We start from the raw sequence: 12,215 nt of genomic DNA, 5'->3' as shown, positions 1-12,215 counted from the left end.
CCTGCCGCCGGTCCGCCCGTCCGCACCCCACGCTCGCCCTCTCAGTGCAGGTCCAGCTATCCGTCCCCACTCCAGACTCGACCCTCCCCAGCTCGCACTGAGCGCCCCAGGCCGTCCTAGCCACCGCCCGAGCTGGCCCCGCCTCGCGCCGTCTCAGCCAATCCCCAGTCGCTACGTCACGGGAGCTCGTTCACTATTCAGAAGAGCTCTCTCAAGTCCTTCCTCATTGGGCTGCTACCAGCGCGGGTGGAGGCGCCAACCAATGGAGAGGAGGCTCTTCATGAATTATTGATGACGGACCCCTTCTGGAGGACTGGGAAGGGGAAGAGGGTGTTTCTCGAAACCACCAGCGTAGACCGGCCAAAGGAGGGGCTCCCGTTTGGTCTACTCGGCCGCACCTCTGGCCAGGTGGCGTCGGCTTCCGGGCAAATCTGAGCTGGTAATAAAAGAGCCTCCGGAGGCTGCTTAGTTTCCGGGAACGTTTACTCATTCCAGCCCTATGGACGTCGATGCTGGGGACAAATGTTCAGAAAGTTGACAGGCAGGTTCTTTCTACCTACTGGCAGGTTATTACACTCATTTTATTGGTGAAGAGACCCTGACTCACGGACACAGTTGACAATAGTTGAAGTAGGGGAAGTAGACTTCAATCTACTAGGGCATATGTTTCTCCACACTGCCTCCACTAAATTCTGGGTCGATTGAAGACCTTTTGCCCTTAGTTTTCTTTATCTGATTTTCTGTAAATTTGAAGATTTAGTTATCCTTATTATTACAACCTCATTGCCACATAGTAACATAAAAAGACTGTTACCTCCTAGCTGTCTCTTTTTCAGATGAAAAGGATACATCTAAATTGAGTTGGGAGAAGTAATCAGCCATCACTTTTGGTGTCCTAGGTTACAGTTTTAAAATGTCTCAGTTGTTTCAGAGCATTTCTCAAGTGTGGTGGAGGGGGGCACCTGCATAAGAATAACCTGGGATACTTGTTAAAAATGCAGATTTCTGGTCATCACCCCAGACCTGCTGAATTAAAATATTGAAGAGGGATGGAGCTCAACAACTACCCCCAGGTGACTCTGATGTATCCTAAATGTGAGGTAATAGGATCACAACAGACTTCTCACATTTGATAGCAATGCAGTCTGATTCAGTGGGTATGGGATGGGACCCAAGACTGCATTTCTAACAAGCCCCCAGGAGATGGATCTGCTTGTTCATGGATCATAATTTGAGTATCAAGGCTGTGGTGGAGAGAACAGGATTTGGCATCAAAAGACCTGGGTTTGAATTCTGACTATATAAATTAATGGCTATGTGATCTTAAATGCAATGAGTTGTCTCTCTGCCTCAGTTTTCTTGTTTGTAAATTGGGAATTCCTTTGGAGTTGTGTGGATAAAGTAGTTAGAGGGAGCTATGTGTGACTAAGGAAGTGAAAAGAAAGCCAAGGGAAAATGTAGTTAGATATCTGCCTCATGTCAAAATAAAGACTGAAATGTAAAAATAAAATGAAACCATAGACCTACTAGAATAAGAACTACTACTTCAGAAGCTACCGAAGATTTGTAAAATTTGGAAAGGAAAAGCTTTTCTAATCAAAATCAAAGATAGAAATTATGAAAAAGAAGTTGATAGATTTGTCAACAAAAAAGTAAAGGCTTCAATTTTTTTTAAAATACATACAAACAAACCCATATAAACATACTCTTGCCATGTGATCCAGAATTTGCTCTCCTTGGTATTTACCCAAATGAGTTGAAAACTTATGCCCACAGGAGAACTGCACACAAGTGTTTATAGCAGCATTATTGATAATTGCCAAAACTAGGAAGCAACTAAGATGTCCTTAACGAGGTGAATGGGTAAGTAAACTGTTGTGCATTTAGACAATGAAATATTATTCAGCTAAAAATAAATGAGTTGTCAAGCCAGGAAAAGACATGGAGGAAACTTAAAACTATATTACTAAGTGAAAGAAGCCAGTCTAAAAAGCCTACATACTATATTATTGCAACTGTATGACAGTTTGGAAAAGGCAAAACTATGGAGACTGTAAAAAGATCAGTGGTTGCCAGGGGTTAGAGAGGAGGGAAGGATGAGTAGGAAGGGCACAGGTTTGTAGGGCAGTGAAACTATTCTGTGTGATAATGTAATTGTGGATACATATCATTATACATTTGTCCAAATCCATAGAATACATAACACCAAGAGGGAACCCTAATGTAAACTGTCGATTTGGGGTGATAATCACGTGTCAGTGTAGGTTAGGTTCATTGATTGTAACATATGTAACACTCTGGTGTAGGATGTTGATCATGTGGGATGCTGATAGTGGGAAGGCTGTGTTGCAAGGATAAGGGATACATGGGAACTCTCTGTCCTTTATACTTAATTTTGCTGTGAATTTAAGACTGCTTTAAAAAATTCTATTAAAAATAGTATATATAAAAAACAAAACAAATCCATAAACAAAAGTAAAGGGCAAAAGACAAATTGGGTAAAATATTACAGACATATGTGATATACATATTTAATTAAGGGCACTAGAACTTTAAAAAGCTACTATGAAGTTATTAAGAAAGAAATGAATAAAACTGAACATCACATTAGACAAATGAGCAAAGGACATAGACAACTAAAAAAACTAATACAACTGGCTAGTAAACATTAAATGATGATGATCTCCATTAATAATCAAAGAAACAAATTTAAAATGAACAGATAACATTAAGAATGGCAGACTTTTATTTTTCTAAGATGATGCCTAATGTTGGCAAGGGTGTAGGAAAAGGTACCTTTTCATACATTGCTGGAGGTGGTGTAAATTGGAACTTCTCTGGAGTCCATACTTATCAAAAATCTTGAAAATGCACATTCAAGACTTCTACTTCTCAACATCATACTTAAGGTGAAATGACTGAAAGCTTTCCCACTACAATCAGGAACAGGGTAAAGATGTCTGATTTTACCACTTCTGTTTAATATCCTACTAGAGGTTCTAGTCACTACAATAAGGCAAGTAAAAGAAAAGGTATCTAGATTGAATAGGACGGAGTAAAACTCTATTTGCAGAAAATATGATCATCTACGTAGAAAATTCTATGCAATATACAAAAAAAGCTAGCAGAACTAAGTGAGCCTGCAAGGTTGCTGGGTATAAGACAAGAACCTGCTGTATTTTTATATACTAGAAATGAATAACTGGACAATGAAGTAAAAATAATCAATAGCATTTACAATAGCATTGAAAATATTAAATACTTAAGGATAAACCTAATTTTAAAAATGTACAAGGCCTATACACTGAGAACTACAAAGCATTTCTGGGAGAAATAAAGAAGGTCTAAATAAATGGAGATATATACCATGCTTGTGGCTCACAAGACAATATTGTTAAAATGTCAATTTTCTCCAAACTGATATATAGATTTAGTGCAATCCCAGCAGGCTTTTATCTTTGTTAATTGACACGCTGATTCTAAATTCACATGTAAATGCAAAGGACCTAAAATAGCCAGAACAACTTTGAAAAATAACAAAGTTGGAAAACATACTGCCTAATTTCAAAACTCATTGTAAAGCTACAGAAATCAAGACAGCATGGTATTGGTATAGAGATAGACTAATATATCAAAAGAACAAAATAGAGTCTAGAAACAGACTCACACATACATGGTCAATTGATTTTTCACAAAGTGCAAAGGCAATTCAATGGATAAAGGAAAGTCTTTTCAACCAATAATGCTAGAACAGTTGGACATCCATATGTGAAAAAATGAACTTTGATCTCTACCTTGCACTATATGTAAAAATTATCTCAAAATGATTATAAACAGAAATGTAAGACTTAAAGTTATAAAACTTCTAGACAAAAACATAGCAGAAAACCTTTGTGACCTTACGTAGGGAAAGGTTTCTTAGATGATACTAAAAGCATGATCCATAAAAGAAAAAAATTGATAAATTGGACTTGATCAAAATTAAGAACTCCTGGCCTTTGAAAGATACTGTAAAGAGAATGAAAAGACAAATCACAGACTAGGAGAATAGATTTGCAAATTACATATCTGATAAAGGACTTGTATCCAGAATATATAAAGACCTCTTAAATCTCAATATCAAGAAGACAGGGAGTTCCCTGGCAGTCCAGTGGTTAGGACTCGGCGCTTTCACTGCCGTGGCCCGGGTTCAACCCCTGGTCGGGGAACTAAGATTCCGCAAGCCAGGCGGTGCAGGGGGAAGAAAAAAACACACCAAGATACTGTTATATACCTATTAGAATGTCTGAAATTAAGTATGATCATACCAGTTGTTGGTGAGGATGTGGAACAACTGGAACCCTCATTCATTTGCCAGTGGAATGTAAAATGGTACAACCACTTTGGAAAACAGTTTGGCAGTGTCTTAAAAAGTGAAGCATACACCTACCACGTGACCCAGCAGGGGAGGAGCAGAGGGAAGGATTACAAAGGGCATGAGAAGAAGAAGACTTTTGTTGGCCTGAAGGATTTACTCATTACCTTGATTGTGGTTATGGTTGACAGTTGGTTATATCTGTTGAAACTCAACAAATTGCGTACTTTAAATATGTGCAGTTTATTGTACATCAATTATACCTTTACTAGTTGTTAGAAATGCTCACACTTCTCAGGAATTTTATCCTGAGGGAATAATGAATGTAGAGATTTATCAAAGGAATGTCTATCAGCATATCATTTATAATAGTGACAAGCTGTGACTAGTTGTCGCCCCCATGAAGGACTAGTTAAGCAGATGATGGATTCCTACGCAGTCTCTGAAAATTGTTTTATAAGAAGAGTATTAGTGACCTGAGAAAATGCTCAGAATATATTTTTAAGTGGAAAAAAGCAGATTACAGAAGTGAATCCATGTAATTGCTATGGCAAACAGTATGGCAGTTCCTCAAATAATTAAAGATAGAAGTACCATATTATCCAGCAATCCCATTTCTGGGTATATATCCAAAAGAATTGAAGGTAGGGTCTCTAAGACATATTTGCATACTCATGTTCATAGCAGTTCCACTCACAATACTCAAGAGGTGGAAGCAACCTACGTGTCGATTGATGGATGAATGGATAAACAAAATATGTGTATATACATACAATGAAATATTATTCAGCCTTAAAAATGAAGGAAATTCTGTCTTATGTCACAATCTCAATGAACCTTGAAAACATTATGCTACATGAAATATGCTGAGACCCCTTTATCCTTCCTGCTGCCTGGAATGTGGGCATGACGGGTGGAGCTCCAACAGCCATACTGGACCAGAAGGAAAACTTGAGGATGGCAGAAGCAAGAGCTGAAAGGAGCCTGGGTCTCCGATAAGAAATAGAAAAATAAACTTCTTCTGTCTTGTTTAAGCCTCTTTAGATCCTTTTTGGTTAGGTAGCAAAAGCAATGTTAACTGATACAGAATTTGAATACATGAATCAAGAACTTAGGACATTACCTTGGCTAGAACTAAAGGGTTGCGAGTTTTCAAAATAGAAGCAGTAGTAGAAGACCTGGGTGTAGATGAGATTGCTTAAGGAGAGTATAGAGTGAGAAGGGGGGAGAGCTAAGGAAAGAGCCTCAAGGAATACTAGCAGTTAAAGGAGAGAGGGGAGGTGAGGCCAGGGAAGAGGCTTGAAAATGTCCAAGCACATGTGGCCCCTTCCCTCTAGGCCTGGGTTGGCAGCCCCTAATGTGTGCCCCTGTGTACACAGCTAATATGGAACTTCTTCTTCTTATTGCAAGCCTCTGTTTCCATGGAGGTCTCCTGCATGGGACCAGAAGGAAGCTCCTTGAAGTGTGGGGTCAATTGTTCATCCTTTTTTTGTTGTTGTTGTCCCAGTGCCTACAGCAGTGACTGGCACGTAGTGGGAAGGCAATAAATATTTGCAAGCAGAACTGAACTGCTTGCTGTTGGCAAGGAAGTCATGGGAAGGGAGGGTTTCAGGAAGGAGGGAGTGGTCTGCAGGGCCAAATGCGGTGAACAATCGAGTAAGATAAGGCCTGTAAAGGGCTGGTGCCATTTGACTCAGTGTATTGGCAATTAGGAGGGCATCGGTGACCTCGGGGAGAAGTGTTTTCATGGAGACATAAGGGCAGAAAACATCCACTGTGGGGCAGGGTGACTGGGCTGCGTGGCAGTGTGGTGTGCTGGCTGCTCTCAGGAAGGAAAGGGGAGACAGGGAGGGAGGGACATTGGGGGAGAAAGGAGTTTTATTTAATTTTTCTATTAAATCATGTTATAGGTGGAGAGCAGGGAACCTGAGGAGGGAGCCTCCCTGTCCTCCCCAGGACCCTATGCTCTTGCACCTCTCGAAGCTGATGACACTTTGTCCTTATCCCTTGTGTGGCCCTTACTCATCCCCTGCTCTGTGACATTGCCAGCGTTGTTTTAGAAGCTAAGTCACTATTTAACTTCTCGAGTCTGTATACAAATCTTTTCATGTTTTACCCCCCAACCCAAATCTGAGTTCCTGGAAAGCAGAGGCTGTTCACAGACTGCTGTGTATCAGGTAGGTGCTAGGCTGATGCTGGCCGCCCTTCTTTCCTCTCCATCAATCAGTGCTTCGTGAAAACCATCTGAGCTTCAAACAGCACAAGTCAGCAAGGGCTGGTGCTCCACTAGTCGCTGACATGGCTTCACAAAAACAGAAGGGCACCCCACCACACAAGAAAGGGGGAACCCCTGCAGGAGGAGAGGAGGACTGGGACGAAAACAGCCTTCTCACACCTCTGGCAGTGCGTGTGGGAAGCCCAGGCAGGGATGAGAGCAGGAGTTATGCAGATTTTGCAGCCCCATCTGATGAACGCTGATGAGTCGACAGCATTTACCCACATGGCCAGTTTATTCTGTGCTCAAAGAATACAATGATTTTATAAACCTCGTTTTACATACTTTGATGAATCCAAGGCAGGGCTGCCTTCACCTTACAATAAACACCCAGGTCTTCCCCAGTGGCTCACTCTGATCATTTTAAGGAGAACCTGTTTCTTGCAGATGGAAAGAAAAGATGGCAAAGTGGAGGCAGCTGGCTGCTCTGGTGCTGGAGCAGGGTGGGGTCCCAAGTCAGCATTCTCTGGGTTGGGACCAGCTTTGCAGGTCCAGGAGTCCAGTTTATCAGTGGCTCAGGGGAAGTGATGGATTCATGATTTCCAGCTTATGAGTGAGCATGGCATATACACTCTCCTCTCAGACTTTCATATGCATAAGCATCACTTGAAGGCAGTGGAGAGGAGGTGAAAATCTCCTTAAAATGCAGATTCTGAATTCAGTATGGCTAGGGTGGGGCCTGAGATTCTGCATTTCTAACCAGTTCCCCACCACACTTTGGATAGCAAGGATGTAAATCAGAGGACAATTTTGGTAAACTTCTGACACCTGTCACCACACATCTCCTAACATCCAAAGGACTGCTTAGGGAGCATGGTGGCCCAGAGAGAGGGCCATGTCTTCCAGGTTTGCTGGGCTTCATGTAGACCACATGCCTTTCTGGTCACGCCTTCCATCAGCACACGCATCTCAATGGCTCAGGTTACACATTTTTTTAAAAATAAATTTATTTATTTATTTTTGGTTGCATTGTGTCTTCGCTGCTGTGCAAGGGCTTTGTCTAGTTGTGGAGAGCGGGGGGCTACTCTTCGTTGCAGTGCATGGGCTTCTCATTGTGGTGGCTTCTCTTGTTGTGGAGCACGGGCTCTAGGCGCATGGGCTTCAGTAGTTGTGGCATGCGGGCTCAGCAATTGTGGCGCATGGGCTTAGTTGCTCCACGGCATGTGGGAATCTTCCCGGACCAGGGCTCGAACCCATGTCCCCTGCATTGGCAGGCGGATTCTTAACCACTGCGCCACCAGGGAAGTCCTACACATTTCTTTAGTTAAGTTCCCAGCCTGATGGGAGATGTGGATACTTTGAGCTTCTGTGTCCCAGGGCTTTCCCAGAGATTCACCTGGAAACCATCTCCAAAGATGAGCATTTCCCTCAGGGTTAACCTAGTCCTTTCTGGGTTGATCCTTTCCAGTTTTGTTATCTCAGGGTGACTCTTCAAGAGTTGGGATGTTCTGGCCATGGTGTTTACATAATAAATAAGAGAAATGCCGCTTAGAAATAAGTAATACCATCTGGAAACCAGAGAGGAGGTGGTAAGAGGATGGAGAAATGCCTCTGGAGCAGGTTGGTCAGCGAGTGGTGGCCCCGTGGAGTGGCGGCACCAGGCAGCATCACTCACCTGATGACTCGTGTACCTGCCCAGACGTCCCAGAGCTGCATCCCAGATCCTTGTTTGGTGAACTGGAGCTGCAGACTTGGGCTTTCCCTGGCATTTTGCCGGAGCTGGATGCTCAGTCGAGGCTGCCCAGTGGAGATCAAAGGGATCACTTGTCCCGGGCCTTTGAGTGGTTGCAGAGGGGCTGCTGAAAACCCATCACCTGTTTGTGTTTGTTGTTGAAGAGACCAGGATGTCTCTAGTGCTCCATCTAGATCTTCAAGCATTATGCTTCCTATTAATAAGCTGATTCATAAAAATAAAAATCACAAAATGCAATCGCATTAAATTTAAAAAAGCATTTGAAGTAAGTCAGAAAGAGAAAAACACCGTATGCTAACACGTATATATGGAATCTAAAAAAAAAAAAAATGGTTACGAAGAACCTAGGGGCAGGACAGCAATAAAGACGCAGACATACAGAATGGACTTGAGGACACGGGGAGGAGGAAGGGGAAGCTGGGACGAAGTGAGAGAGTGGCATGGACATATATACACTACCAAATGTAAAACAGATAGCTAGTGGGAAGCAGCTGCATTGTACAGGGAGATCAGCTTGGTGCTTTGTGACCACCTAGAGGGGTGGGATAGGGAGGGTGGGAGGGAGGTGCAAGAGGGAGGAGATATGGGGATATATGTATATGTATAGCTGATTCATCTTGTTATAAAGCAGAAACTAACACACCATTGTAAAGCAATTATACTCCAATAAAGATGTTAAAAAATTAAAAAAAATAAAGACCACCTTCAGAAATAAAAAAAATTAAAAAACATTTTTCCAGAGAACCCAGAATGCTTCTCAGGTCCTCTTGTGCATTTCCCGGGCAGAGAGGAGTAGTGAGGGGAGGGCTTTGAGTTCCAGCTCTGAATCCAAGGTTTCTGGGGAACCAGCCTCTTATATAAATAAAATTGGGCCATGCTATTATTCTCCACACTTCAGGCATGTGTGGGAGCCTGTGGCTCTTGGATCCCCTTCCATGCAGGGAAGGTTTAAAAAAATTCCAGTGGGTATACTACTGGGCATATACCCTGAGAAAACCATAATTCAAATAGACATGTACCACAATGTTCATTGCAGCACTATGTACAATAGCCAGAACATGGAAGCAACCTAAGTGTCCATCAACAGACAGATGGATAAAGAAGATGTGGCACATATACACAATGGAATATTACTCAGCCATAAAAAGAAATGAAATTGAACTATCTGTAGTGAGCTGGATGGACCTAGAGTCTGTCATACAGAGTGAAGTAAGTCAGAAAGAGAAAAACAAAATATACATGTATGCTAACACATATATATGGAATCTAAAAAAAAAAAAAAGGTTCTGATGTACCTAGGGGCAGGACGGGAAAAGACACAGACATAGAGAATGGACTTGAGGACACGGGGAGGGAGAAGGGGAAGCTGGGACGAAGTGAGAGAGTGGCATGGACATATATACACTACCAAATGTAAAATAGATGGCTAGTGGGAAGCAGCTGCATAGCACAGGGAGATCAGCTCGGTGCTTTGTGACCACCTAGAGGGGTGGGATAGGGAGAGTGGGAGGGAGATGCAAGAGGGAGGAGATGTGGGGATAAGTATACATATAGCTGATTCACTTTGTTATACAGCAGCAACTAACACAACAGTGTAAAGCAATTATACTCCAATAAAGATGTTTAAAAAAAATTTTCGGTGGGGTATAAAGCTCCAGTACATCCCCTTGTTGTTTTCCTTTGTCTCTTTCTCTTTCTCCCTCAACTTTTTTTTTTTTAATTTTAATTTTTTGATAGAAAGCCCAGGCCAGCCTGCCTGCAGTCCTTGCTAGAGAACGGAGCTGGCTCTGAGGGCCGGTCAGCCCTGGGTTCTGCACCTCTGATGCTAGAAGCAGACACAGGGTTGTCCTGGGACTTTAGGGGGGACTCTTTAGGGGTGTCCTGGGACTTTAGTGGGACACTGGCTCTTCAGGCGTTTCTTCTTCTCTACTGCCAGTCGCAAGGCCTGAAGGAGCTTGTCCTTGTTATTCAGGATGTTATATTCAGAGAGCTTCACCAGCTTGTCGAAGGCGGCCCCCGTGTACGTCAGCTCCTTGGTGGCGTAGGGAGTTTTGGGACCATAGATGTCAACCTGGCCCTGCTCCAGCTCCTCGGGGCTTCGCTCCACACCTGGAGGAGCAGAAGGACTTGCTGTAGCCCCTTATCACGTGAGGTTGTCATGGTTTGTTTCTGTCCCTCTCCCCGAGGCCCACCCCTGCACACCCACAAGAAAACGTGCCCATGTGCACACTCACACACGCAGATGCGCACGCACACCTCCTAGCCCCCCAGGGTGGGGACATAGCTTGCCCATCTCAGGGCCTCCCTGGCACCGCACAGTGCCAGGCTGTGAATGACTGAAAGAGTAGAGCTTGACATCGCCGGTGCACGGGGGCATGGCGGGCTGTTCTTTCTCGCCAAAGCCAAGTTGGGCTCAGACAGGAGCTATGCCAGGCTTCCCCGTTAGTGCTGTCGGAAGACTGCACACGTCTAAGAACAGGAGCTCTCCGTCCAAGGTCAGTTGGGGTGGGACCCGAGCTCACGGTGGCTTACCTGGGGCCTTGTACTTTTGGAAGGTGTTGTTGATGAGTGGGAAGAAAATCACAGTGGGGGCATCGGGTTCCTGGGAGCTCTCCAGCAGGTAGCACTCCTTGAGGTTATCATCCTCCTCCTGCACCTCATATTTGGGGAAGGGGATGTTCTGCTCGGTGCAGTACTTGCAGGTTTGTTTCATGGGCTGGAACATCACAGGAGGACATGTTTGAGTATCAGGAGGGGTGAGGGTGGGCAAGAAACACAGAAATCTTAGGTCCAGCTTTCTGATTTCCCCAGCTAACAACTCAGGTCTCCAACTGCTTTGCCTATTTGTGCTATTTTTAGGACAAACCTGGATCAGGATGAAGAGCCTGAGGCAGTAGGCTGGTGTGTGTCCAACTGCAAGCTCCTTCCCCAAGTAAACTGGACAGAAGCCCTTCCGATGATGCTTCACCCACAGACCTGGAGGTGTGGCTGGCTCCCTAAGAGGGTGACAGCCATGGCTGGCCAGGCTCCCGCGGGACACGCATGGGCTTTGGAACGTGACAGGGCCAGAAAGGACTCTGAAAGGGCATCTTTATAAACAGGATGTAACAGAAAAAGCAGCAGACTTGGAGTATCAGAATCCCCTTAGCTCTTCCCCGTTCTAAGCTCACTAGCTGTGCGATCTTAAGCAAGCTATTGACCCTCTCTGTGCCTCACCTTCCTCACCTATAACATAGGAATAATAGCAGTTGTGCCGTCTACCTCAAAGAGCTGGTATAAGGATCAAGTGAGATCATGTGTAGGAAAGCATGTTGTCCCTTGTTTACAAACTTAGGTCATTATCATTGGTGTCATCCTTGCCATCTGTCTATACTCCCCTTTCCCTGGCCTCAGGATAGGACTGTATTAAAGTAGAGCAGGGAGAGGAACCAAAATGGAGGAGTAGAAGGACATGCTCTCACTCCCTCTTGCAAGAACACGAGAATCACAACTAGCTGCTGGACAATCATCGACAGGAAGACACTGGAACTCACCAAAAATGATACCCCACATCCAAAGACAAAGGAGAAGCCACAATGAGATGGTAGGAGGGGTGTAATCACAGTAAAATCAAATCCCTTAACTGCTGGGTGGGTGACTCACAGACTGGAGAACACTTATACCACAGAAGTCCACCCACTGGAGTAAAGGTTCTGAGCCCTACATCAGGCTTCCCAACCTGGGGATCTGGCAACAGGAGGAGGGATTCCTAGAGAATCAGACTTTGAAGCCTAGTGGGAATTGATTTCAGGACTTCGACAGGACTGGGGGAATCAGAGACTCCACTCTTGGAGGGCACACACAAAGTAGTGTGTGCATCAGGACCCAGGGGAAGGAGCAGTGACCCCAGGGGA

The 12,215-nt window shown here is 44.1% G+C and overlaps 1 protein-coding gene across 3 annotated transcripts in view; it reads right to left on the bottom strand.

The window, feature by feature from the left end:
* Window positions 1-9,693: 9,693 nt before the first annotated feature.
* Window positions 9,694-12,215, bottom strand: part of PLA2G4E (phospholipase A2 group IVE) — a 59,802-nt gene continuing 57,280 nt past the window's right edge. For all 3 annotated transcript variants that reach the window (XM_079699634.1, XM_079699636.1, XM_079699635.1), the window contains exons 19-20: window positions 10,855-11,038; window positions 9,694-10,431 (exon numbers count right to left, since the gene is read on the bottom strand). In XM_079699634.1, the coding sequence (XP_079555760.1) occupies window positions 10,193-10,431; window positions 10,855-11,038 (423 nt within the window). In that variant the 3' untranslated portion in view covers window positions 9,694-10,192. The remainder of the gene's footprint in view (window positions 10,432-10,854; window positions 11,039-12,215) is intronic.

The sequence above is a fragment of the Hyperoodon ampullatus genome (genome assembly GCF_949752795.1).
Source record: "Hyperoodon ampullatus genome assembly, chromosome: 3".
NCBI lineage: Eukaryota > Metazoa > Chordata > Mammalia > Artiodactyla > Ziphiidae > Hyperoodon > Hyperoodon ampullatus.
This window is presented reverse-complemented; position numbering and strand designations above follow the sequence as displayed.